This window comes from Kogia breviceps, chromosome 11 (genome assembly GCF_026419965.1).
Source record: "Kogia breviceps isolate mKogBre1 chromosome 11, mKogBre1 haplotype 1, whole genome shotgun sequence".
Classification (NCBI taxonomy): Eukaryota; Metazoa; Chordata; class Mammalia; order Artiodactyla; family Physeteridae; genus Kogia; species Kogia breviceps.
In genome coordinates this window covers 13,903,039-13,928,448 of record NC_081320.1, presented here as the reverse complement: position 1 = coordinate 13,928,448, position 25,410 = coordinate 13,903,039, and the positions used below count along the sequence as shown (strand labels likewise).

Sequence of the window (25,410 nt, the reverse complement as noted above, 5' to 3'; positions counted from 1 at the left end):
ATGCTAATCCTTATAATTTCTCTCCTTCTTCTTGCTTTGGGTTTAGTTGGCTCTTTTTTTTCCCAGTATCTCAAGGTGGAAGGTTAGGTTGTTGACTTGATATATATTTTTTAAGCTTTATTTATTTATTTATTTTGGCCACACCACATGGCATGCGTGATCCTAGTTCCCCGACCAGGGATTGAACCCATGGCCCCTGCAGTGGAAATGTGGAGTCCTAACCACTGGACCACCAGGGAAGTCCTGAGATTTTCTTTTTTAATGTAGGCATTTACAGCTATAAATTTCTTTCTAAGGACTGCTTAACTGCATCCCACAATTTCTGGTACATTGTTGCTTTTATTTTCATTAATTTCAAAGCATTTTCTAATTTCTCATAAATTTTTTCTTTGACTCTTTGGCTACTCAGTTGCATGTCATTTAATTTACACATTCTTGTGAATTTCCCTAATTTATTTCTTTGACTAACTTCTAATTTTACTGCATTGTGATTGGATAACATTCTTTGCATCATTTTAATCCTTTCAAGTTTATTAAGGCTTGTTTCATATACATTGGATAGAACAACTGGGCAGAAGGCCAACAAGCAAATAAATGACTTGAACAATGCTCTATGCAAACTAGGCCAAGCAAGACATTTTCTAGAACAATGGCCAACTAACCACTGGACCACCAGGGAAGTCCCAGCATGTATGTTTAAATGTATCAGTATCTCCAGTGGATGTGTATTATTTGTACCATAAAGAAAAAACACAAGTAGTGTTTCTTCCTGATGGTGGGTCTAGGAGTCAGGGGTTGTGGTGGGCAGGGACCAGCAGATCAAGGAAGTGTCAAGGCCAAGCTGGGCTCTGCAGGGTGGGGGGTAGCTCCACTGTATCCCAGAACCTCACTCTCCCAAACTGTCCACTTAACGAGGGACAAACTGGGATGTAAGAGGCGTTGCAAAGGCAGAATCCACTTGACCTTCTACCTGAAACTGCAGGACTCTGGGTCATGGTACCTGTGAGATGCTGCCTGTAAGAAACTGAGTCGTTCAGCGGAAGAGCCCTGGAATTTTTGGCATTTGGAGTCTGAGGTCCAGGCTAGCTGGGGAGGAGGCAATGTCCTGAAGGAGGTGGACACGCTGGGCTGTGGCTCTGGAGACTTGACAGGGAGGCCCCACTGCAGACCTGGTGTGGAGTAAAGAGAGGCTGCATCAAAGTGTGACCCATGGGAGTGGATGACCCTCCAGGGAGAAATTACAACGGGAAGGGGAAAAGAGGATCAAGGCCAGAGGCTTGGGAGGAGGAAGGGGAACCCAAAGAGAAGTGGTAAGAGATGGTGCAGGAAGGAGGGAATCAGCCCAGCCGAAGAGGAGGCCTGACATGCAGAGGAGTGGGTCCCACCGGCTGCCCTGGGGGCTGCTTGGAAGCCCAGGGCTCTGAGAGCCGCACACGCAACGCAAGACACTAGGCGGCGCTGTGGCCCATTCTAACAGCCACTCCTTTTCGTGTCGGGGATTTCTTCTTTTTAAAGAGAAGTTAATGTGTGCTGCCCTCCGCTCCCCACTTTCCTGTTTAACAGATGAGAAGCCCAGAGAGGGACTTTGGTTCTCCCCAAACCGTACAGGGGTGTCATGGCCGAGGTAGGGTCACCTTGCCCACCAGGCCCAGCCCTTCCACCTGCAGCCACAGAGATGTGTTTCAGTATAAACTGAATCAAGTTGCTCTCCCAGTAACACCCTGTAGTGGCTCCAGATTGCTTTTTTTTTTTTTTTTTTTTTTTTTTTTTTGCGGTACGCGGGCCTCTCACTGTTGTGGCCTCTCCCGTTGCGGAGCACAGGCTCCGGACGCGCAGGCGCAGCGGCCATGGCTCACGGGCCCAGCCGCTCCGCGGCACGTGGGATCCTCCCGGACCGGGGCACGAACCCGCGTCCCCTGCATCGGCAGGCGGACTCTCAACCACTGCGCCACCAGGGAAGCCCTCCAGATTGCTTTTTACCCTGACATTCATCTTAGCCTGGCCTGCAGGGCTTCATGCCTCTAGAAGCTTCACCCTGAGCCTCTGTAGACCTGCCTTTCGAGTTTGCTCTGAGAAAGCTGGTCATGCTGTGTCACCTCCACCAATCTCTTCGCTCTGCTTCCCCACTCCTCCTCTCTCCTCTAACTACCCCCTTGGTCTCAGGCTGACTTCCCTGGTATCCTCCCCATGCTCCACAGTGCCCTCCCCTGTGCTCTAATGCCTGCGTTGTCATGTTCATGTCTTTAATGTTTTTTCCCCTCTAGACTGAAGTCCAGGGCAGTAGGACAGGGTCCATTTTGTCTGCAGCCTGTCCATCAGGGTCCAGCCGTGGCTCCAGGAAGGCTATCGCACTAAGGGTGACCTTGCTGGCAGAGCAGGAGAGCAGCTAGCACCGGGTGTCCCAGGGCAGGATCTTTGGGGCACGCCCACTGAGTACTAACGTATAGCCAAGAGCATGTGTCTGGAACCGGGGGCCGACCATCAGCTGTTCTCAGCGTTTGAACAAATGGTGTTCCATACAGAATGGTTAGCCAGAGTCACAGAATCGAGCCGGCAGAAGGGGTCCGCACTGTTGGTCTCACTTTTGTATTCTAGGAGCTGGTATATTTTAGTGTTTTTAAAAATAGAACAACCAGGGTTTCAGTGCCAAGTTTCGGAGAATGTGGGGCTGCATCTGGAGCAGGTAGGAATCCGCATGGCCTTTGTTCTCACCTGGTCAGACCCCACCCAGAGTTGAGGCCAACAGACCCTTGAGCCAGACAATGACAGTAATGTGGAGGCACCCACAAAGCTGATGGTGGACCAGCGCCCCGCCATGCTGTCGCTGTGGACATAACCAACTTTGGGCTGTTGGCCAATAGGACCAACATGTCAAAATATTTCCCTCTCCTTTCTCTCTTACAACAAAGCTGTAGCAGTGGGTGTTAATAGAGGTTTTGGATTTCCCCAGTGCATAGGCCAGCTGCAGGGCTACTGAAACCCAAGTTTGTTATGCAAAGGAGGTCATATACAGAGACTTCAAAAAGCCTGAAGAAATAAAAAATGATCTAACTAAGCTTTTCTTCTTTCTATTTCATATCTCAATGCTAAATGATATTTAAAGTCCTGTTATCTTTTTTCAGGAGTATTCAAAATTGGACAATAGAAATTAGATAGTCCTTTGTTTCTGCAGGAAGTTTTGACACAAGGCTATGGTTTTTTTTTTTTGTTTTTTTTTTTTTTGCGGTGCACGGGCCTCTCACTGTTGTGGCCTCTCCCGTTGAGGAACACAGGCTCCGGACACGCAGGCTCAGCGGCCATGGCTCACGGGCCCAGCTGCTCCGCGGCACGTGGGATCTTCCCGGACCGGGGCACGAACCCGTGTGCCCTGCATCGGCAAGCGGACTCTCAACCACTGCGCCACCAGGGAAACCCAAGGCTATGGTTTTTAAATCTGGCTCCTAGCTCCAGGCCAGAATCTCCTCAGTTGTCAGCCTAATTTTGCAAACTTCCTAAAGAGGAAGGATTCTTTCTAGTTGGAGAGAAGCTAAATCAATGTTTAGTACAGGATGTGAACAGGGGGTGGGGTGGGCAGAGAAAAGGGAGAGGCGAAGAAAAACAGGACTGGCTGTTTATAGAGAAAGGTTTGGGGAAATTTCTGGAGCGTCTTTGAAGTAGCTTCAGGCTGAGATGTAAGTGGTCAGGAGAACCCCTTCTGAGTTACTCCAACTGTCTTGGCATAAATACTTTAAAAAACACAAAATAGATCACTAGGAATAAGTCTATAAAGCAATGAGTATGGTGATTATACTGTTCAAAGTCAAAATCAGGACATTTGACCAGCTAATTGGACAGTATAATTGGAACTGAGACTGTCCACCCCTTCCAGATGAGGGGTGCCAGGCTGGCATGCATGAACCCTAAATGCTCAGCTGTGAAGCAAGAGGTCGACCAGATGTTTCCTGATTCCTGGTGCTGCTTCCGGACCATGAGTGGTGGTGATGTTGCGAGAATAGGAGAGATTAGTAAGAGGACAGAGGGTCTGTCCCTCTGACTTCTCCTCAGCTCACCCTCCAGGATCACAGTACACACCGTGTTCTTCAATTTAGGTCAATTTAGAGAAAAGTGACATAGATGAGCCACAGGCGAGACAGAGAGGGAAAGGGAAAGGCTGCTGCTGGGACATTCCACTCAACTTTTAACTTTAGGACAAGACTTTTGGTTTACACTGGAATCTATAGTTTTGCCTGTTTGGAGCGTGTGTGTGTGTGTGTGTGTGTGTACGTATGTTCTTTTTGAGTCTTCCTCTTCATACTAAATATCACATTGGAAGAGGAAGCAGCTCTAGAACAAAACCTCATAGTCAGAAGGTATTTTGTCCACCATTTATTTTATTATTTATTTATTTGTTGGCCACACTGTGTGACTTGTGGGATCTTAGTTCCCCCACCAGGGATTGAACCTGCGCCCTCAGGAGTGAAAGCTCAGAGTCCCAACCACTGGACCGCCAGGGAATTCCGTCATTGTCTTTAATGTCGTTTTTCTTGAAAATGATTTTCTTCGATAAATCAAAAAAATATGCCAGGTAACAAGAGAACAGAGTGGAAACACATTGCTCCTTTAGAAGTTACAAGTTTTTAGTGTACAAACAGTTATTGCTGTTATGACATATCTACTGAATAGTCAGGTTTTTTTTTTGGGGGGGGGGCGATATGCGGGCCTCTCACTCTTGTGGCCTCTCCCGTTGCGGAGCACAGGCTCCGGACGCGCAGGCTCAGCGGCCATGGCTCACGGGCCCAGCCGCTCCGCGGCACGTGGGATCCTCCCGGACCGGGGCACGAACCCGCGTCCCCTGCATCGGCAGGCGGACTCTCAACCACTGCGCCACCAGGGAAGCCCAATAGTCAGTTTCTTACTGTACATTTTCTGAAAGTTCACTTTGTTAATATTTCCAGCTACACAAAGGCTATAATGGCTACGTCTGCCCGATCTTGGATGGCTGCCTGACACCAGAGCAAAACTTGACATCTCACTTGTGCCAGACAGAAGGAAACTTATAAACCTGTCATTCTTCCGACATGTCCTATGGACACAGCTCATAGGAAAAATCTGCTTTTAAAAAAGTCAAAACTAAATTTCACACCATGTAATTTATGCTCATTTCACCACGGCTCCACTGAGTGGCTACTTTTCCTGTCTGCGGAATGGGTTGGAATTTAATATTGGGAACTGGTCAAATCGAATCATTTGGGTAATGAAAGTCCAGCTACGAAGACTGCGGTTTCCTTTTGGGGGACACTACTTTCTTGTCAAAATTGGAATGTGCGTATGAATGAATGGTTCTCCTCAATTTACTTCAGTTTTATGTTGTGTCGGTTGTAGGTAAACACACATAAACACCTTCTTCTGTGAACACAAAAACAGGCTAAAATGGCATTGGGATGTAGGCAAGAAGAGAAAAAGACAAGTTCGGGCCGGGGTGCCTGGCCCTCCAGGGAAGGGCAGGGGGTGCGCTAGGTACTGGGTCTTTTCCCCTGTTGTCTGCACCTTAGTCTGAGAGCTGAGGGTGTGGTCACCTGGGTGGCCTTCAGGGAGGGTCAGCGTCTGGGAAGATGGTGTCAGTCCCACGGGCAGCAACACAGAGTCCTTCGCTTGAGGGAAGCATTTTGTCACCAGGTGCGTGCACGGAAGGCAGTGCCGCCCGGCGTTGTACAGTTCCTGCTTGCTACACAAGCGTTCTAAACGCTCACCTCATTCTAAGGGGAATTCTGCTAAATCACAGATCTAGTCCTTTCCTTCTTTCTCAATGGACTTGACTGAAGTGCACCAAAGAAAGGAAGAAAAAATAGCCCACACTTGGATGCTGTAAACCTGCCAAGGAGAAGAGATCCCATTTCAGAATCTTCCCATGATGCTGGTCTGAAAGTTTCTCCTAAGACAGAAATAAGGCAAATGTAACAATCCCTCTGATATCAAGTCCCAAAGCACTGGAGTTAGAATGTAGTTAAAATAAAGAGGTCCTTGGTTTCAGAAATCTTTAATACCCTGGGGAGACGAGGGTGTGACTACTGCTTGTTTTCTTTTACAATCAGCCCATGTCTGCACACAAACCAGATTGACCTTGCCGGTCAAGAGGTCATAGTTCAACAGGAACAGTCCAAAAAGTGGGCTTGACAACTTATTTTAACGAATGGGTCCACAGATGATGAGACCCGCCCCCGTCCCCAAATGTGTGAGAATAGACATGGCCAATGCCTTATTAGTACATTGTTGGGAAATTTTAAAACAACAACATCGTGACACAAAAGTATCAGTGAAGAAGGCAAGGTAACACCTAGAAAAATGAAGTTGTTCAGAAGATCCCAATTTATCTTTGCCTAGAAACATGACACATGTCATCAGGAGATACTCATCCTGGTCCTCCCCCCCCCCCAAATTTTTCTACGGCCTAGGTTTCTGGAGAGAATAAACTCTCTGTAGGAAAAAACAAAAAACTAAAACTCCCTAAAATTTTCTGTGGCTCAAAGTTCTAGTGAGAAGTATGTTAAAGTATAGAACATGTGTAAGTCACCTAAGTTGCCTCAAAACCAATGATTACATCCACGTAAGAGCACGTGTGCCTATAAGGCTGCACAAAGTTGAGAGCGTGATGGGGGTGGAGGTGTGTGGTGCAGGCCTGGCCTCACCTGAAACACAGGACAGCTGCGGACCATTTTCCTGGGTCTCAATATTCAGAGCTAAGTCTCACCATTTAACAGGCAGGAATTTTAAAGCATTTCTTCCTAAACAGTGTCTTACAGAGTAGAAAGCAAAATCCATAGAAAATTTTAAGAAAAGACATAAAACCAGAGAAATCTTATTTTGCTACGCAGGCTGCTCTGAGCTTGACCCCAGAACCCTGGAGATACAAGGGACACATTCAGAGCTATGACCTGGCTCCTTGCCCCGCTCATGCCGGGGAGCTGGCAGAGGTGGGAGCCATCGGCCTGGCCTGGGAGTCGGAGCTGCACCGGGGCTGTGGGAGAAATAGAATTGGGGGAGGGGCGGTGGCAGCAGCCAGCAGAGGAGACCCCTTCATCCTCCAGCCCTCCTCACAGGCATCTGCAGTGAGGTCCTGCCCAGCAGTGGCAGCCAAGAAGGACATTTTAGCTAGACTTGTAAACTTATCTTCTGGGGGGAAAAAAAAAAAAAGCACTCAAATTAACTTAACTGTAAGAGTTCCTCAAAAGCTTTTATTCTTTTTTTTTTTTTTTGACCAGCACACTGCCAAGGAGGCATTCAAAAAAAAAAAAAAAACGTTTTTTCTTAAATAGGCAATTTATAACACTGGGAGGACTTCATTTCAGTGTTTCAGTAAACAAGATTATTCCTGGAAAGAGTTTATTCCTCTACGGCTCCGGAGAACGGAGGTTTTGTCCTAATTTTTATAAGCCACCCCAGACAGACAGTGGAATAATCTGGATTAACATTTAAGTGTTTGGAAGGCAGTTAAAAACTCTCAAGAAATCCAAGAGTTGTCGTAATTGTGGGGAAGACCGTGGAGCAGCTTTGCGGTACTCGGAGGACACAGAAAATGTCTCTGTGTCCCTCCTTGACTTGGGACCTGCAGGACAGCTCCCCTGCTTGAGTCCTACAAGTCTTCCTGCAGAAGGCCGATCAATGGAGAAGGACTGTGAAGTTCTCCGACCGGCTCAGGCCACATGCAGCAGCATGGCCCAACCAGTCCCAGTGGTTTAGCTACCCGGCACGTGTCACCCTGGAAGTGTTTCCGACATCTGTCCCACCAAACAGACTAACAGAGAACCAGAGTCAGGCATTCAGGGCTGTCATCAGAGGAGTCGCCTCCCTTTTTCCACTTAATGACCTGGAGGATTCTATGTGCAGTAGACACGAAGAACAGAGTTTTTACAAATTAAATAACTTTCTTAAAATACAATAAAACATCATTACATACAATTCTCTTTGGAAAGTCTTTTTCATTCTCAAAATTAACTTACAAAATTTTGTGCAAAATCACTGGCTTCAAATAAATAGGGAAAAAAAAGTAGGAAGAGTGGAACTTTTTGTGTTGTTTTTTAAATTAAAAGTTAAAAAACACCAGCTGCACTTCAAAGTTCTTGCAGGACGCATCAAGAAGGCTGTGAAAAACAGCCCTCCGGGTCGGAACTGCATTTTCAAGTGAGGTTTTCTGGGTTCAAAATTCACAATGGATGCCTCCGCTGAGATCCTTCACCACGCCCTCTCTGACCAGCTTCAGGAGGAACCCGGTCTCTGTCGTCACATTGTGCATGGTCTGAAAGTTCATGGCAGCCATACAGAGACTGTCGAAGTAGTGCAGAGGTGTTCTGGGTTGGCTGAGGTCATAGCCAAAGCCCGCCAAACTGACTTCATCGCACAGATGCGTGGCTAAGACAACGGCAATGACACCGATCGTGGGCACGTTCTGGAAAGGAGAAAAGACAAAAAAAGGGTCTTAGCACAAGTCACTGCTTTACAGGTACGCTACATGCCATGCAAAGTGATGAAAGTGGCGCTGGGGGCTGCAATTTTATACATCACACAATTTCAAATATCACCCAATTCTGAAGTCTGGCTTGCCATCCAAGTCAGGAATCTAGACTCTAAATCACGGTCTGTGATGTGAATTCTTTTAACACACAAGCAAGAGGCAGCCTGGCAGGTCCTGTTGCACCAAGCTAAAAGGTGTTCTTTCTAAAACTTCCACCCACCGGTCCTGCACAGGATGACCATAACAGCAAGACTAACCCATTTCCTCTCTCATGTGACAAATGTCTACAAGGTCTGCTCTGGGACAAGTGGCCACAGCCCTTCTCCGGACATGGTTTGGAAACCTGTCCCGTCCTGGCTGGCTCCTGTACAGCCTCTGCCTGAGGAGAGAGAGGCCTCAGATCCCACTGGTGAAGACTGTCTTCACCCCTTACTTGTGAAGACAGTGTCTTACTTCACCCCTACTTGCCTTTCTGGCAAGTAACACCCCAGGCCATTTTCACGTCTTTGCTGCTCAGCCAGTTTCTGCTCACTCTCTGTTCAGGCAAGTACATTTGTCGCCTCAAATTACAGGCTCTCACATTTGTTTTTTCCAAAATGTACCCTTGCTGACTTTGGCCTAGAATGCCAAATGTCCAGAATTTTGGATTCTGACTGTATCACCACTCCCTCTTCACGTCCAACATCTTGCCACTTGTAAATCTGGAATTGGTTCTCTGGATCTCCCTCACAGACTTGGGTAAAGACAGCACACAGGGCGGCAGACAGGAATACAGAAAGCCCTGCAGTGCCTAAGCCCTCCTTGGAGGCTGCTGCCCATCTACTACTTGATAATTCTTTTGTATCGTCTTTCATGTGCAAATAGACCTCCTTGGTTCATCTCAGCCGAGTCTGTGACTTCCATCAACAGCTCTCTTTTCCTGTAAACTGGAACCACAGTGAACCCTTCAGAGTTCAGAGATTAAGGTGGGATTAAGGGCACATCCAGGGAACCCACCCGTCGATAAAAACTGCTTCCTGCTCTCCAGTGTGTCGTGTCTACCTCTCAAAGCCAACCTCCCTTATTAAGAAGGAACTCAACAGTCATTTTACATGTTTGGAAATAAAAACCAAGGGAAATTGACCCTAAAGAAGCCAGCCTCGGGTTTCCCTGGTGGCGCAGTGGTTGAGAGTCCGCCTGCTGATGCAGGGGACGCGGGTTCGTGACCCGGTCCGGGAGGATCCCACGTGCCGCAGAGCGGCTGGGCCCGTGAGCCGTGGCCGCTGCGCCTGCGCGTCCGGAGCCTGTGCTCCGCAACGGGAGAGGCCACAGCAGTGAGAGGCCTGCGTACCGGGGTGGGGGGGGGGGGAAGCCAGACTTAGGACTCTAAGGCAGTGTGTCCTGTCTTCTCCACCTGCGGCCAGCTCAGCACACAGCACCTTAGGAGTACCCATCAGTGTTTGTGGAGGAGTATATAGGGGTAATGCATGGAGAGAAACGCAGAAACTATTAAAAACTCCCCAGAGCATGTTATCTCCAGAACACGTCCCCCAAGAGCAGCCCTCACTGTCCAACAGGCTTCTCTGTCTGCTGGGAGAGCAGATGCATGAGGGAGTTTCTGACAATGCAATTTTAGATCAGAAGCCATCTTTCAAGTTACCGTTTTTATCCAAAAGAAGAATACCATTTTGACAATGATAAAAAAATAAGCAAATATTCAATTCAAATGATAAATTATAAAGTAGAATGTAAAAGACTCCTATAGACTCACTCTCCAGAGAAGGGCATTCTTCACAGTTTGGTGATTCTTTCCAAGCTTTTTCCTATGCAACTATATATACATTTTTAGTTTTTAAACAAAAACGGGAGTAAATAAATGTTCTGTAACTTGATTTCCTTGCTTAATACATTGTGGAGGTGTTTTCATATCCATTAGTTTTTCTTCATCCTCAACAGTCAAACTATCGATATTGCATCGACTATACCATAATGTTTAAACAATTCTCTAATGATGAATGTTTAGGCTGTTTTTAGTCCTTTGCTATCAATGCTATGATGAACATCCTAGAATAGCCTTGCAGGTTTTCTCTAATTTCCTTATAATAAAATTTTTAGAGTCAAATCGCGGGGTCAAAGACTATTCATATTTTAAAGTGATATATGTATTGCCAAACCACCCTCCGGAAAAAGTGCCAACTTATAAAATTCTACCTACATTCCTGCCAAACAAGGATATTATCAAGCTTTTAAATCTCTGCTAAGAAAACAGGCAAAAAACGTCACTGTGGCTCTAATTCGCTTTCACTTGATCACTGGTGAAGATGAACATTTTATCAGGTATTCCTGGGCTGTATTAATTTCTTTTGTGAACTGTCTGTTCATATCCTTTCCTCATTTCTTTATTGGCTCATCTTTTTCTTTTTGATTTAATAAGATCTCTAAATGCTTTGAGAATATTTACTCTGTAATTTCTATGATAAATTTCCCCCCGCTAACTTTGCTTCTGAAACCCTTTGCCATTCAGCAATTTCGTATTTCATGTAATTAAATCTGTCCATTTCCTAAAGGTTATTTAAAAAATAAAATCGACCTGCAAACCAACAAATGAGCATCTGCCTGTGTTTAAAAAAATACTATGGAATCTAACAAAGAAACAGGGCAGTTTAAAAGATACAGAAATCTAAGTGCATTTATAGTGAAACCTCTTTATAACTTAGTTTAAGAATCTTGCCAAAGTATGTTGTCTTTTTTATAAAATTGTTTTGTTAAAAGTGATGCCAACAGGTTAAAAGTTATAAGCCCACATTCTGGAGGAACCCATGTGCTCTGTGTGGGAGAGCCCAGCTAAAGACAATCAGAGACCCGACAGTCACTGGTCGGGGGTAGGGCTGCTCTCCTATGAGAGGGAAAACGCATCATGGGTTCTGGACACGTTCCTACAATGGGCAGAAACTACATGGCCCTCCTGGGCTCCCCATGGATGGAGAGGCCAGAGCCCTGGAGGAAAACGGCAGCCTGAGAAGGGAACAGCTTCCACTATGTGAACCATTTCACCCGAGCTGGGTGTTCAACCCTGAAGTTGGAGCCAGAGTTGGATTTAGCTCTTACTGATTGCAGTGAAGAACTAGGTTTTTGTTTTTATCTTTTTTTTTTTTTTTTTTGTGGTACGCGGGCCTCTCTCACTGTTGTGGCCTCTCCCGTTGCGGAGCACAGGGTCCGGACGCACAGGCTCAGCGGCCGTGGCTCACGGACCCAGCCACTCCGTGGCATGTGGGATCTTCCCGGACCGGGGCACGAACCCGTGTCCCCTGCATTGGCAGGCGGACTCTCAAACCACTGCGCCACCAGGGAAGCCCTAGGTTTTTGTTTTTAAGGAGACTATTCAGGTATTTGTTTTCCTTAACAAGCACAGAATTCTTCCTTTAAAATTTACACAGTTGTGTTAAAGCATCTTTTTAATTAGAATTTGATTCTCTTCCTTTAAAATTTACACAGTTGTGTTAAAGCATCTTTTTAATTAGAATTTGATTCAAAGGGCAAATAGAAGACCCTGCTCATCTGCCTATTGGATGAGGACCCCTGAGTCTAGCTCCGTGTTTGCAAATTGCACCCTGGACCAGCCCCGTCTCCTAGGAGGTATCTCACGCCCCCAGTGTGGGTCGCAGTCCCCACGTTTCAAAATCCCTTGCTTTTCCTTATATATAAATGTTTTGCTTAAACGATTTCCACTGCTTTTAGAAAAGTTTTATTTAAAGCCACAGGTTTAGCTATTCAGATCATGAAGAAACAGGTAATAAAGGCATCTCCCCCCAGTAGCAACACAGGCTAATTGCAGGTAAAGAATCTATTGCAGTGAACCGCCTATAGCACCAAGGTTCTCAAAGCAGGCTGAAAAATAAAAATCACCCAGGGAACTTTGAAAATCCCAATGTACAGACCACAACACAGACAGATTAAATCAGAATGTCTGGGGTGGGATCCAGGCATCAACTGAAAAGCACTGCTCTAGAGGACTGCTTATTTACTATCACCTATAAAGTGATGATAAACGTCAGTTTTCACCCAAGTGGCCTGTAGAGTTAAAATGTAAAGAATTTTCTGAGCATCAAAGTTCCTTTCAGTGTCCTGCAGCTAATTATATGGAGTCCTGGAGTAAGAATACCTTAAATATACCTCAGTGACCGAAGTGCTAACGTGCTGACTATACTAATGAGATGAGCCCCCGGGGGTTGAGGGGGTTAAACAGTGGGGAGCCCTAAGGTGAGGATGCAGAGAGGGAAAAACACATGGAACATCTAATCAATGACTAGGTTTCATCCCTGGAAGATGCTTCTGGGTATGCAGCTGAGCCTAACTGAAAGTTGTATAGGTGCCTCCTTTCCAACACAGAGAAGAACAGTTAAGTTTCAGTAGCGACAAAAATACCTTATCTCGGCCCCAGAACCTTGACTGAGGCTCTGAGTATTGAAGGATGTCAAAGGCAGTCTCTTTGATAATAACTGGATTCAAAATCCTGAACTGCTTTGGCTGAAGCGGGATTTTTTCCGCCACCTGCTTCCAAAAGAAGAGTCGCACCCAAAACGGCTAAGGAAAGAAAGCAAGCAATCGTTAGGGGTATTTAATAAAGTTATCTTATCAGTGGAGGGGGGAGAGTGCATCCCCTGCTAATGAGGCCAGAACTGTGGGTGTGGCCCCTTGTGGGTTTGTGTGCTGCAAAGTCACAGATCTATGCAAATCCAGTACCTCAACTCAGACAAGCAGCTCTAAGGATCTGATTTATGAAGGTGGCACTGGACAAGGAAAGGAACTGCTGAAGCAGCTCTTATTGATTTGGGGAAGAAATTCTTCAGGTAATGACCTGAGATAGCCAGCCTTTTTAGGATCCAAAGCCACCATTTTGCCCAGGGAAAACCAAGCGAATAGGTCCAACTCGAGGGTATGAAGTGTTCTGGGTGCCCCGCCTGTGCTCAGGCCCCCACCATGCACCCCCTTCTCCACTTACCCCCACTTCCTAGTCCTGTGATGTCTCTTGGTAACTGACTGTAAGTCATTTCATATGTGCTTCACCTTTCAACTAGAACAACTACCCAAGAGAAAATCCAGAGGACCACAATAACCTGTACGGAATCGAGCTTTGGAGATACAAATTCTCCAGCACATGAAGCTTCTGTGAAAAGTCTGATATGTCCTGTTAACGTTACAGTCAGCTGGTTTGGGCAAGTGCATATAAACGCACACACACTGCTTAACAGCTGACTTCCAGAATTTATTTCAACATAATGTGGGGGGTTGGGGGACTATACAGTAAGGTGATGGATTATTGTAAAGACAAAGAAAAGGAATAGGACCAAGTTGGGGCCATCTCCTCCACATCTGCCCCTCTGGAACGCTGTGAACTGACTCCAACGAGAACACCACCAGGGGCTTCCCTGGTGGCGCACTGCATAAGACTCCGCACTCCCCACGCAGGGGGCCTGGGTTCAATCCCTGGTCGGGGAACTAGATCCCACAGGCGTGCCACAACTAAGAGTTTGCACGCCGCACCTGAGGAGCCCGCCTGCCACAACGAACACCCAGCGCAGCCAAACAAATAAATAAACATTAAAAAAAGAAAAAAAAAAAAAAAAAAAGAAAACCATCAATCAAAGCATTTTTGGAGAATCTCTTTTTTTTTTTTTTTTTTTTTTTGCGGTACGCGGGCCCCTCACCGTTGTGGCCTCCCCCGTCGCGGAGCACAGGCTCCGGACGCGCAGGCCCAGCGGCCATGGCCCACGGGCCCAGCCGCTCCGCGGCACGTGGGATCCTCCCGGACCGGGGCACGAACCCGCGTCCCCTGCATCAGCAGGCGGACTCTCAACCACTGCGCCATCAGGGAAGCCCTGGAGAATCTCTTTGAAAATACTCTTCAGAGAATTTATGTATATTCTTCTGAATAGCCTCAATAATGGTTTATATTCATGCACATAAATCTAATTTCTGAAAACAGTCGGAAGCCATGTAAATTCAAGTCTGGTGAATGAGGTGGGTGGTCCACCTCAATAACAGCCATTTTGGTCCCAAGCTTGTTATTTCCACTAAGTAATGATCCCAGTTTCCACATGTGACTCAGTCAAGTTCTGAAAGCAATTTCCAGGGGAAGTTCTGAGGGGCTTCTACAAAGGGAGTGTTTATTTGAAAGCATGTGTGTTAGTTTAAAAATAAAAACCTGTTAATTCCCATCAGAGACCCCTTCGCTTTTTACGAAGGCATATCTGATAGCTGAATTTCTAGTGCTTACCAGGGTTTCATTTTTGACCATCGCCTGAAGCCAGCTGAAGTCAACACTCTTAAATAAAACAGCAACAAACAAGTCATTGGAATAATATTCAAGGTCAGACAGTGGTGCACCCTCTGGATAAGTCATCCTTATAGTGGTTTTATTTCCAACGTGCTCTGAATATCCTTCGACCGGTGCACTGTTTAACCTATTTGAAAAGGACAAAGATAAACCGACATTAACCACTTTAACACATGCCGAATTCCTGCAGCGTGTGTTCCACATTTTTTTAGGACTGGGAACGAGGGTGTGGTTGGGGGGGAGGGCACCCCTCCCAGCAGCCCTGTTATCCCTCAGCTCTGCCCTTTCCAGGTGCTTGATGCACGCAGTCTTCAGTCTGCAAGAGATTCCCGTATCCAATTTCTGAATGACAAGCAATTCCATCTTAAAGCCCTCCCACTTTAAGCCAACCCAAACACATTCCACTCTGGGCACTAGTAACGTTTCCTTGAAAGCTTCCCATTGTGCTTAGATATTAGTGGTTCCTGCCAGAATTTCAAAAAGGTAATCAAAAAAGAAAACCTCAAAACTGGGAAAAGGCAGACACAAACCATATTTATATAGACAGGGCTGGGCCCGAGGAGGGCACTGGGTCCAAGTGCAACCTGGTCTTTTAAAGCAGGAGGGCTTCCCTGGTGGCGCAGTGGTTGAGAGTCCGCCTGCCGATGCAGGGGACGCGGGTTCGTGCCCCGGTCCGGGAAGATCCCACGTGCCGCGGAGCGGCTGGGCCCGTGAGCCGTGGCCGCTGAGCCTGCGCGTCCGGAGCCCGTGCTCCGCAACGGGAGAGGCCACAGCAGTGAGAGGCCCGCATACCACGGAAAAAAAAAAAAAAAAAAAAATTAAAGCAGGAATTTGGGGCACTTAGAACTGTTAGATCAATGAAGGCTTTGCCAGGGTGGATGCTCTGGGGAAAATGCTAAGAATTCTTCCCAAAGCAGTACCACTCACACAGGTACACAGTTTTGAAATCTCAAAAAAAGTCTGTTGGGTTCTTTCCCTGTATTATCATACCTGTGAGTGTGATAATAAAAACCTTTCTTTTCTATTCCACTACCACTTCCTCTTCCAGAAGCTATTATTAGACATGACAACTAAATGCACAGCATGAACCTGGACGAGGTATTTTCTTTTTCTTTTCCTTTCTTTCTCTTTATTAATTTATTAATTTATTTTCGGCTGTGTTTTTTTGGTCTTCGCTGCAGCGCACAGGCTTTCTCTAGTTGTGGCGAGTGGGGGCTACTCTTCGTTGTGGTGCGCGGGCTTCTCACTGCGGTGGCTTCTCTTGCTGTGGAGCATGGGCTCTAGGCGCGCGGGCTTCAGTAGTTGTGGCACGCCGGCTCAATAGTCGTGGTGCACAGGCTCAGTAGTTGTGGCGCACGGGCTTAGTTGCTCCACGGCATGTGGGATCTTCCCGGACCAGGGCTCAAACCCGTCCTCTGCCTTGGAGGCAGATTCTTAACCACTGCGCCACCAGGGAAGCCCTCTTTTCCTTTCTTTCTAAATAATGGACACGACTGTAATAACTGGTGAAGTCTGAATAAGGACTGTAGCTAAGGTCTGTACTGCATCAGTGTTCATTCCCTTATTCTGAATATCGTCATGTGGTTCTATAAGAGAATGTCCTTGTTAGGAAATGCACACTGAAGTATTTAGGGGTAAAGAAGGGGTTTAAGATTTGCAACTAACTCTCAAAGCGTTCAGAAAAGAATAATAGTATATAAAGAGAGAAAATTATAATGCCAGTGTGATACAATGTTATCAACTGAGGAAGCTGGGAAAAGGGTGAATGGGAGTTCTTTGTACTGCTCTTGCAACTTTCCTGTTAAGTTCAGAATTGCTTTAAACCTAAAAGTTACCCCAGGGGGGAGAGATAAATTGGGAGATTAGGATTGACATATACACACTACCATATATAAAACAGGTAACTAATAGGGACTGATTGTATAGCACAGGTAACTCTATTCAATACTCTGTAATGACCTATATGGGAAAAGAAAAGAGTGGAGATACACACACACACACACACACACACACACACACACACACACACACAGCTGATTCACTTTGCTGTACAGCAGAAACTATCACGGCATTGTAAATCAACTATACTCCAATAAAAATTAATTTAAAAAAAAAATAAATAAATAAATAAAATAAAGTGACCCCCCAAAAGTTTTTCAACTGATCTCCATCATAATCAGGCTAAGTCCCCTTCCTTGGTCCCCAGTGCCTGTGCCTGAAGTCCATGCTGTCCAGTCTGGCCTCACCATCACTGGGCATCGAGCCACCTGCCCAGCCCCCTTTCCCTCTCCCAGGCCCTCGTTCCTCTTGCCGGGTAAGGTTCCCCACCCAGATCTCCTGCCCACCTCCTTCCTAAAGGACTAAATCCTACCATTCTTCAAGGTCAGCTCTGGGCCGCCCTTCTCTTCCACTGCATCTCTCCTCTGGGCCAGAGTGCGCACCCCGGTTTCTTACCTCTTCTCCTCCCGTGTATCGGTTGTGCACCAGTAGAAGGGCACATGGGGGTCCTGTCTGCCTCTCCCGGTGCTGCCTGTGCACAGCTGATCATTCTGCTGCTCACACAGAGTCAGGGTGAGGTTCTGGAAGCCTCAAAACCCTGCATTTGGAATGCTAGGCTCTGGCCTGGGCCCTGTGCCCTACAGTGTCTCTCTGTCCTCATGCCTGACACCGGCTAAGGGGATGGCTTCACCGTGGAACGAGGAGAACATCCAGAGCACGTGACAGCGTCTGGCACACAGGAAGCATCCAGAGAAAGGAAGCAGTTACCTCCTCCTTCACCCCACCAACGTCCACAACCCCACCCTCACACCCTCGCTTCACACCTTTCACCTTAAAACGTAGTTCTTACTTGTTTCTTCTATCTCTTGGCGCTTACAAAAGTCTGGTTCTTTCCTACAAACATCTTATACCCCGTGTCCTTTCCTCCTTAGCTTCCTATACATTCTCCAAAAATAGCTGCTAACGTGTACTGAGCACCTACCCCAAGTCGGACACTGTTCCAAGTGCTTTACATCTAGATGTTAACTCATTTTGTTTTCACAGTAACCCTGTAAGGTCTGTGCCATCACTGCCCCCATTTACAGATGCGGAAACGGAGGCACAGGACAGCAAGGAAACTTGCCCGAGATCACAGCTACTGGGGATAAAGGCATTAAGTGGATATTGCACCACTTTCAGGCTCAAAATACCTGAAACGGATCTTGTCATCCTCCCTCACTAGCCAGAGATTTTCCTCAACTTCTCCGTTTCTGACAGCGGTCCCGCTAACGTCTCAGACCCAAGACTAGAAATCTTGGCGTCCCCTGACATGACTGTCGAACTATCAGAAACTCCTGTAATTTAGGATGATTGCCTATTGCCTGTTGTGTGGCTTTCAAACACCTCTGTGTGCTTTCTGGTCCCAGCCGGTGCCACCTTCCAGGGCTCACCCACCCCAAGCCCTGTTCCCAGAGGCCAGGCGTCCCACTGGCTCAAGCTCCCTGCACTGCATCGTCCTCTGGGCCCTGCCTAGCACAGCCTTCCACCTTTGCTGGCTTATCTGAATCTACCGATCCTTCTAACCTTCACCTCCTCTGAAAGGGTTTTTACCAAAATTAGGGTCAGTACTGCACAGTTTGGGGCGTCCAATCCTGTCACGTCTTTGTTTCAACTTCTCAAACAGTGAGTCCCCTGAAGGCAGGGACATGTAGGGCTGCCTGGGTCCCTCCTGTTTTTGGTGCTGCCCTGACCCACAGCAGAGAACTAAAGTCCCGAGGGCAGAGGATGGTCTGAAGGCCAACGTACCTTATCACAACATCGAACTGGTTCAGGGCCTGGCCCAGCTCTAGTCCGTGGAGGATTCCACCGCTTCCAATGACCACACAGCGCCTGCAGCTCTTGGCTTTCAAGTGTGCAGGAAAGTCATGCTCGGGCAAGAGTTCCAAGAGGGTCTGGACTTTCTCGGAGAACTGGCGGAATCCGAAAGGAGGATCGTACTTGTACTTGGACTCGCTCCCTGCGGGGGCCTTCGTCACGAAAGGTGGCAGGTCCGAGCTGTACCTGCGCCTGAAGAGCTGCACCATCGACCTCTTGGCAAACTGGGGCCGGCATTCCTTCTGCAGGACTTGCTGGGCATATTGCTGGGCTCTCTGGAATGAAGCGCACAGACCTGAGTTTCAAAGGCTCTCAGGCATCAGAAATATACTCTGACAGGTGACACTTCGTCCTGCAATGTTTGATGTAGCTCCCTTGTGGATGACTGTCTTGTAACACAAAACATCTGCTTTAGGGGGCTTCCCTGGCGGCGCAGTGGTTAAGAATCCACCTGCCGATGCAGGGGACACGGGTTCGAGCCCTGGTCCGGGAAGATCCCACATGCCGTGGAGCGACTAAGCCCGTGCGCCGCAACTACTGAGCCTGTGCTCTAGAGCCCTTGATCCACAACTACTGAGCCCACGCGCCGCAACTACTGAAGCCCGCGCGCCCAGAGCCCGTGCTCTGCAACCAGAGAAGCCACCGCAATGAGAAGCCTTCGCACCGCAATGAAGAGTAGCCCCCCTCTAGCCCGCGCGCGGCAACAAAGACCCAACGCAGCCAAAAGCAAATAAATTAAATAAATTTAAAACAACAACAACAAAAATCTGCTTTAAAGAGTTAATTTATGCTAGAAACTTTGGGGGGAAACCTGGGAGAATCACATGACAAGGAGACAAACTCAACAAGGATGTTTATTTCATGGCACAGGTAAAACAGGAAGGACCCCCACCTCCTACCCTCCCAGCCTAAGCTGTTTAAATAAATTTGAGGTGTTTAAGATTTCATGTTTCATAAAATCCTGACGTGGGAATTCCCTGGTGGTCCAGTGGTTAGGACTCTGTGCTTCCAATGCCGAAGGCCTGGGTTCAATCCCTGGTTGGGGAACTAAGATCCCACAAATCGCGTGGTGCGGCCACACACACAAAAAATCCTTACATGCGCTACAACATGGATGAACCTTGAGGACATTATACTCAGTGAAACAAGCCAGCCACAAAAAGACAAATACTGTAGGACTTCATTTACAGATGGTATCTAACACAGTTACATTTGTAGAAATAGGAAGAACAGCAGTTACCAGGGGCTGGGGGGAAGGGGAAATGGGGAACTGCTGTTTAATGGGTAGAGTTTCAGTTCTGCAAGATGAAAATGTTCCAGAAATCTGTTTCACAACAATGTGAATATACTTAACAGGGCCAAACTATGCATTTAAAAATAATGAAGATGGTAAATTTTATGTGGGTTTTAAAAAAAAAAAAAAAAACAAAACACAGTTTAAAAAAATGATTTCCAGGGACTTTACTGGCGGTCCTGTGGTTAAGACTCCGAGCTCCCAATGCAGGGGGCATGGGTTTAACCCCTGGTCAGGGAACTAAGATCCCACATGCTGTGCTGCACAGCCAAAAGAGAAAAAGATTTCCTATTTCAGGTTCCTATCTAGTTGGATGAGAAACAGGCTTATTTACCAGATGGAGTAATGAGCTTCACACAGTCTGGAATGGGAACCAGGTGTAACCTGCAACGGTGTCTGGTCAACAGAGAAGTTGCCTTGGTTTTGTATACCATCTTCCCTGCACGTTAATATTTTGCATCAACAAGAAATAACTGTTGAAGGCCAAGTACACTAGCCCAGCTGAACACAGCAAGACACGGAGAAACAAGGGACAGACACCCACTTGCCCCACAGTCTGCCCCTGGGCTCAGTCTGGCCAAATGCTGCCTCGGGACCATGTGGCAGCATCACTGTGCTTTCTGTCCTCATTGCCACATGCAGCAGTCTTGGCCCTACCTTATCGCTCCTCCCACCAAGCTGCGTGCGTGCGTATGTGTGTGTGCGCGTGCGTATGTGTGTGTGCGCGCGCGCATGTATGCGTATGTGTGGGTGCGCGCGCGTGTGTATGTGTGTGTGTGCGCGCGCACGTGTGCGCATGTGTGGGTGCATGCGTGCATATGTGTGTGTGTGCGCGCATGTGTGCGTATGTGTGGGTGTGTGCGTGTGTATGTGTGTGTGTTCCTCTATTTTATTTGCTGGGATATTATTTATTTTTAGGATTGAATATGTCTTTTGAACTGTGTCAGTACTGTTATGAGGATTATTATTGCCATATACAGTTTGAAATGTTTGTCTCAACTATGTTTTTCCTCAAAGTCTTGTCTGATTTTTGTAAGTAAAATTTTTGTAGAAATAATAATCTTACTGCAGGAGAACCCCACTCCCTTTTCTTTAAATTACAGCTTCAAAAAGTTCTTAATACTGGGAAGAGCACGCTGTCTACATCCTAAGAATCTGGCCCCATGTCTGAAGAAGGGAATGGATTTTCTTTGAGCCTCAGAAGATGCTGCAGACACGACCTAAGGTCACCATCTGAGGTCACCGGCACGACACCTAGGACACCTCGCCAGACGGTCCTGAGTGTCTTCGCTTTGTGGGTTCCAGGTGGCACACCCAGGAAGAGGGCTGAGCTGGCAGGCTCACGTCACCTGATCACCTCCCAAACCCCTACAATCCCAGCCTCTGCCCACAGAGAGCAGGTGACAAACACCACCACTGACACATATTCTGATACACCACTGATACCTCACGAATTAGCATCTCCGCGAGGAATCGAGGGGAAAGCTAAGCAAGGAATCGATCGTAACCCAGAACAGCCCCTGAGTGGAGGGCTCACCCTGACCAGGCCTCCAGGTTGGTGACACTCTGCACCTACAGGCACTTAATGCCCAACTGGGGGGCAGGGTAAGCAGAGGAGCCACATGTACTATCCATACTTGTCTCTACACCCCGGGCCTGAGGGTTGTGAACAAGTTTTTAGAGAACAAAAGGTCTAATTCTTCACTATGGAAGGACATCCCAAGCATCTTGTTTTACAAATCTCCTGGGACAGAAGTGAACAACCGAGAAGTGCCAAGAGACAGAAGCTTAGTGACTGACTCAAGTCTGGAAAGACAGGTTAGGTGATGGAGCCGGACACTGGAGCACGACTCTCTTGGGAGCCAAATTTTCTAGTTTCATTTGGAAGGAGTGAAATTTCATCCCATTTCTATTCTGGCAAAGAGTTCCCTCTCAGGCTTCAAACGTAACTTTCTAGAAGATGCAGAGCATCTTCTGATGGTGACCCCTCCCATCCCTCAGCAGGTGCAATAAAGCAATCCCAGTGACAACGTTCTAAATGCCACTGGAAATGGCCAAAGCCACAGCAATTCCTTTTCTTCTCTTGTTTCAACTTGTTTAACCATGTAACACGCCCCAGAAGTGCCTCAGCCTCCCTCCTTCCTCTTTCAGGTTTCAAAGCTCAGAAGAAAAATGCCTCGGGAGGGCAGCTCGCCTCGTGGAGCTGCGGTCAAGACTGCAAGCATCTCGACCTTCCTCTTCTCCACTGCAGACAGTGCCAAACCTGGGAGCCAGAGCAGGCTGGCGAGGAAGGATGCAGTGGGGTCCAGATGGCATCCATCTCGGATGAGGACCACTGGGAACGAGAGGACTGGTGACTTCCTCAAAGATACAGGAACCCCCTCTTCTCCCAAATCGAGGCATGGACACAAGAGCTTCATTTTTTCAAAGGCTTGAAGGCTGAGCTTGCTGGCTGCCCACAATTGTGAATAAACAGACATCAGGCAGTTTCAGTTGTCACTGATGTGGTGATGTGCCATGGAAAACCACAGTGTGAGAATTCCCTGAAGGATATTAAAAAATGAATTTTCCTCAGTAAAAATCTCCATCTTCATTTCTACCCCATAATTTTTAGGACAATCCTTCTCAGAAATATAGGTAAGTGGCCTAATTCTTAGTAAAAGGCAATGTTTTCTTTTATTTAGTGATTTAAACCCAGGACAGGGCACAGCATTTGGGATGGAGAGTTTGGGGCCTGGAGCTGACTGGACCTGGGTAGGAGCCCAACTCCGCCACGGATCACATGAACCGAGGGTATGAGTTATGCAACGACACTTTCATTTCCACGTTTGTAAACTCTGGTTTAACTTCCTTGAGTTAGCTGTCTGTAACTTTTACCTGGTTAAAAGCAGAAAAATCTGAGTAAACAAGTCACAGAGTGATTAGCACCATAAAATCTCAACCGGTCAGTGGCTGCCCCGGGCTGGTAGCTGAGGGTCGCAATTGACCACAGAAGGGGTGAGAGGGAACTAACTTGTGTGATGAACTGTTCTAAACAGGATTGTGGTGATGGTGTAAATTGAACTATAAATTTACTAACATCCTCCAACTGGATGCTTAAAAGGTGAAAGTCTTATGGTATGTCTATTTTATCACAATACACGGTTAAGAAGAAAACAAACAATCAAACGATCTGGATCTAGACCCACTTCCAGATCTCTTTATCAGTAGTGTAAACTTGGTTAAAGCATGAACTTTAAGGCTTTGCAAGGCTTCAGTTTCCTCACCTCTATGAGACCACTGAAGGATGGTCTGGGAAAAGCAAGAGCAGCACCCCGGAGAGACAGGGATCGGTTTGGAAGTGTGGATGTCTGGACTGATTTAACTCAGCCCAGAGTAACTCTGCCTGCTTTTTTTTTTTTTTTTTTTTGCCACACTGCACTGCTTGCAGGATCTTAGTTCCCCGACCTAGGGTCGAACCTGTGCCCCCTGCACTGGGAACGCGGAGTCTTAACCACTGGGCCGCCAGGGGAAGTCCTACTCTGCTTACTTTGGATACGTGAGCGTAGGTCTCCGGAGTCACAGTGAAGACGTAAACTTGGCCACGATGAACCACACAGCCCAGGATGCAGTCCCCAGGGTGACGTGTGGTCTTTAGCTCCTGAGAGAAGGCCAAGTTCAAACGGGTGCTACCACGAGGTCTGAACCTCAGCTGATGTGAATGTGCTCTTGTCTCTCTTCATACATCTTTTGAGTGCAATTTCACATCTGCACCACACTCAAACTATCCAAGCATCCCTGCAGGGACCACTGTCCGGCTTTTTTCACAAATGGCATGTTCAGGGACATCTTTAAGTAGAAAATATAAAACCCACAGCAGACATGGCCACACTTCCCGCTGTATACATACAGGCAGAATGCAAGCAGGGGTTCGGAGTCCATCAGGGTTGTTGACCTTGCAAGTTGTTGGATGTCACCAACAAAGCTCACAGGGCCCCACTCTCACGGCTCCGAGACCCTCTTCTGCTAATACACAGCCACAATCATTCAGATTCATCCAAACTCTCTTGGTAGCAAGGATCAGTGTCCACCAAAGCCTGGAGACAGGGTTTTCTTTGTAGAGAGCTCGTACTGAACACGGTCTCCCAGCCCTTCGTACCAGCCGGCTTCCTGGCTATTTCCTCTATTCTGGGGACTTGAGAGAGGATTTCTCTTCTTGTTTAGGGATGTGCGACGAGATATCAAAGTTAGGAACTGCTCAGGGTGGCACTCAAGGCCTCTCACGCTCTGGTCCTGTCTCGTTTTCAGTCTCATAGCCTGCTACTCCCCACCCCAAATCCTCAGCAGTATCTAACTCTGCTGTTCCTCTACTTTGCAAAGCCCGCTGAGACATGTGCTTCCTGCACGCGCTGTCACGACCACTGTGAAAAGTAGGGCCATTTGACAGAGTCAATAGTGCTAAGAAGCTACATTTTTTTTAAAAAAAGTCTCAAGCAATAGAATAAAAGACACCCCTCATCCCATCATGGTTAGAGCAGGCTTTCACTTTCTCCTTTATTAATTTCTGAACGGAGACTTGCACAAAGCTGTTTGACTTAACCGTGCCCCCGTTCCTCCTTCTTTCCACACCATTACGGGGGACTTTCTAATTGGAAAAAAATAACAATCTTTTAGAAGTCTTTCAGAAGTGGGCTGATGTGGCGGTCACTGTGGGCTACCTCCTGGGTCTCCATTTTGCTGCTCCTTCCTCTTCGGGAACCGTAGTGTCCTTCGTCCAGGCAGCCGTCACCCCTTCTCCACGCAGGCAGTGGGGCTTGGGAGGCTGATTCTACTCATCAGGTCCTTCCATCCCCCCCATCAGGGACGAGTTAGGAATCCTTACTGGAGCCAGTCGGGACAGGGCACTAGCACCCGTGAGAGGCTGTCACTGGCCCAGCAGTGAAGTCAGGTTTAAAACTGGTCCCAGGGCTTCCCTGGTGGCGCAGTGGTTGAGAGTCCGCCTGCCGATGCAGGGGACACGGGTTCGTGCCCCGGTCCGGGAAGATCCCACGTGCCGCGGAGCGGCTGGGCCCGTGAGCCATGGCCGCTGAGCCTGCGCGTCCGGAGCCTGTGCTCCGCCACGGGAGAGGCCACAACAGTGAGAGGCCCGTGTATCGCAAAAAAAAAAAAAAAAAAAAAAAAAAACAAAACTGGTCCCACCAGCCTAAAGTGGGGGACTCACATGCCACGGTTTAGGGGGAAAGAGAAGGGAGAGTCTGTTTACTGGGGCATATGAAGAGTTGGATAGGAGGTATCTGTCCTATTCCTGAAAGGGATATTAAACTTAATGTACATAACTGAAAGAACTGCCTGTTAAAATTTAACTGTGGATTTTCTGTACAATCTGGAGCTCAGAGATGAGACACCGTGCTGAGGTTTGAGTGGTATCTCTTCTCCCTCTGGAGTTCAATACATATAAGTACATATTCGTTAATGTAAAAT

At 47.4% G+C, this 25,410-nt stretch overlaps 1 protein-coding gene across 5 annotated transcripts in view; it reads right to left on the bottom strand.

The window, feature by feature from the left end:
* Positions 1-7,181: 7,181 nt before the first annotated feature.
* The window catches only part of ST3GAL5 (ST3 beta-galactoside alpha-2,3-sialyltransferase 5), a 47,521-nt gene continuing 29,292 nt past the window's right edge, over positions 7,182-25,410 (bottom strand). Inside the window, exons 4-7 of one of the 5 annotated variants that reach the window (XM_059078365.2) lie at positions 18,588-18,931; positions 14,745-14,931; positions 12,893-13,051; positions 7,182-8,422 (exon numbers count right to left, since the gene is read on the bottom strand). In XM_059078365.2, the coding sequence (XP_058934348.1) occupies positions 8,174-8,422; positions 12,893-13,051; positions 14,745-14,931; positions 18,588-18,931 (939 nt within the window). In that variant the 3' untranslated portion in view covers positions 7,182-8,173. The remainder of the gene's footprint in view (positions 8,423-12,892; positions 13,052-14,744; positions 14,932-18,587; positions 18,932-25,410) is intronic. The other 4 variants (XM_059078367.2, XM_067007273.1, XM_067007274.1 and 1 more) reach the window with 4 other exon arrangements.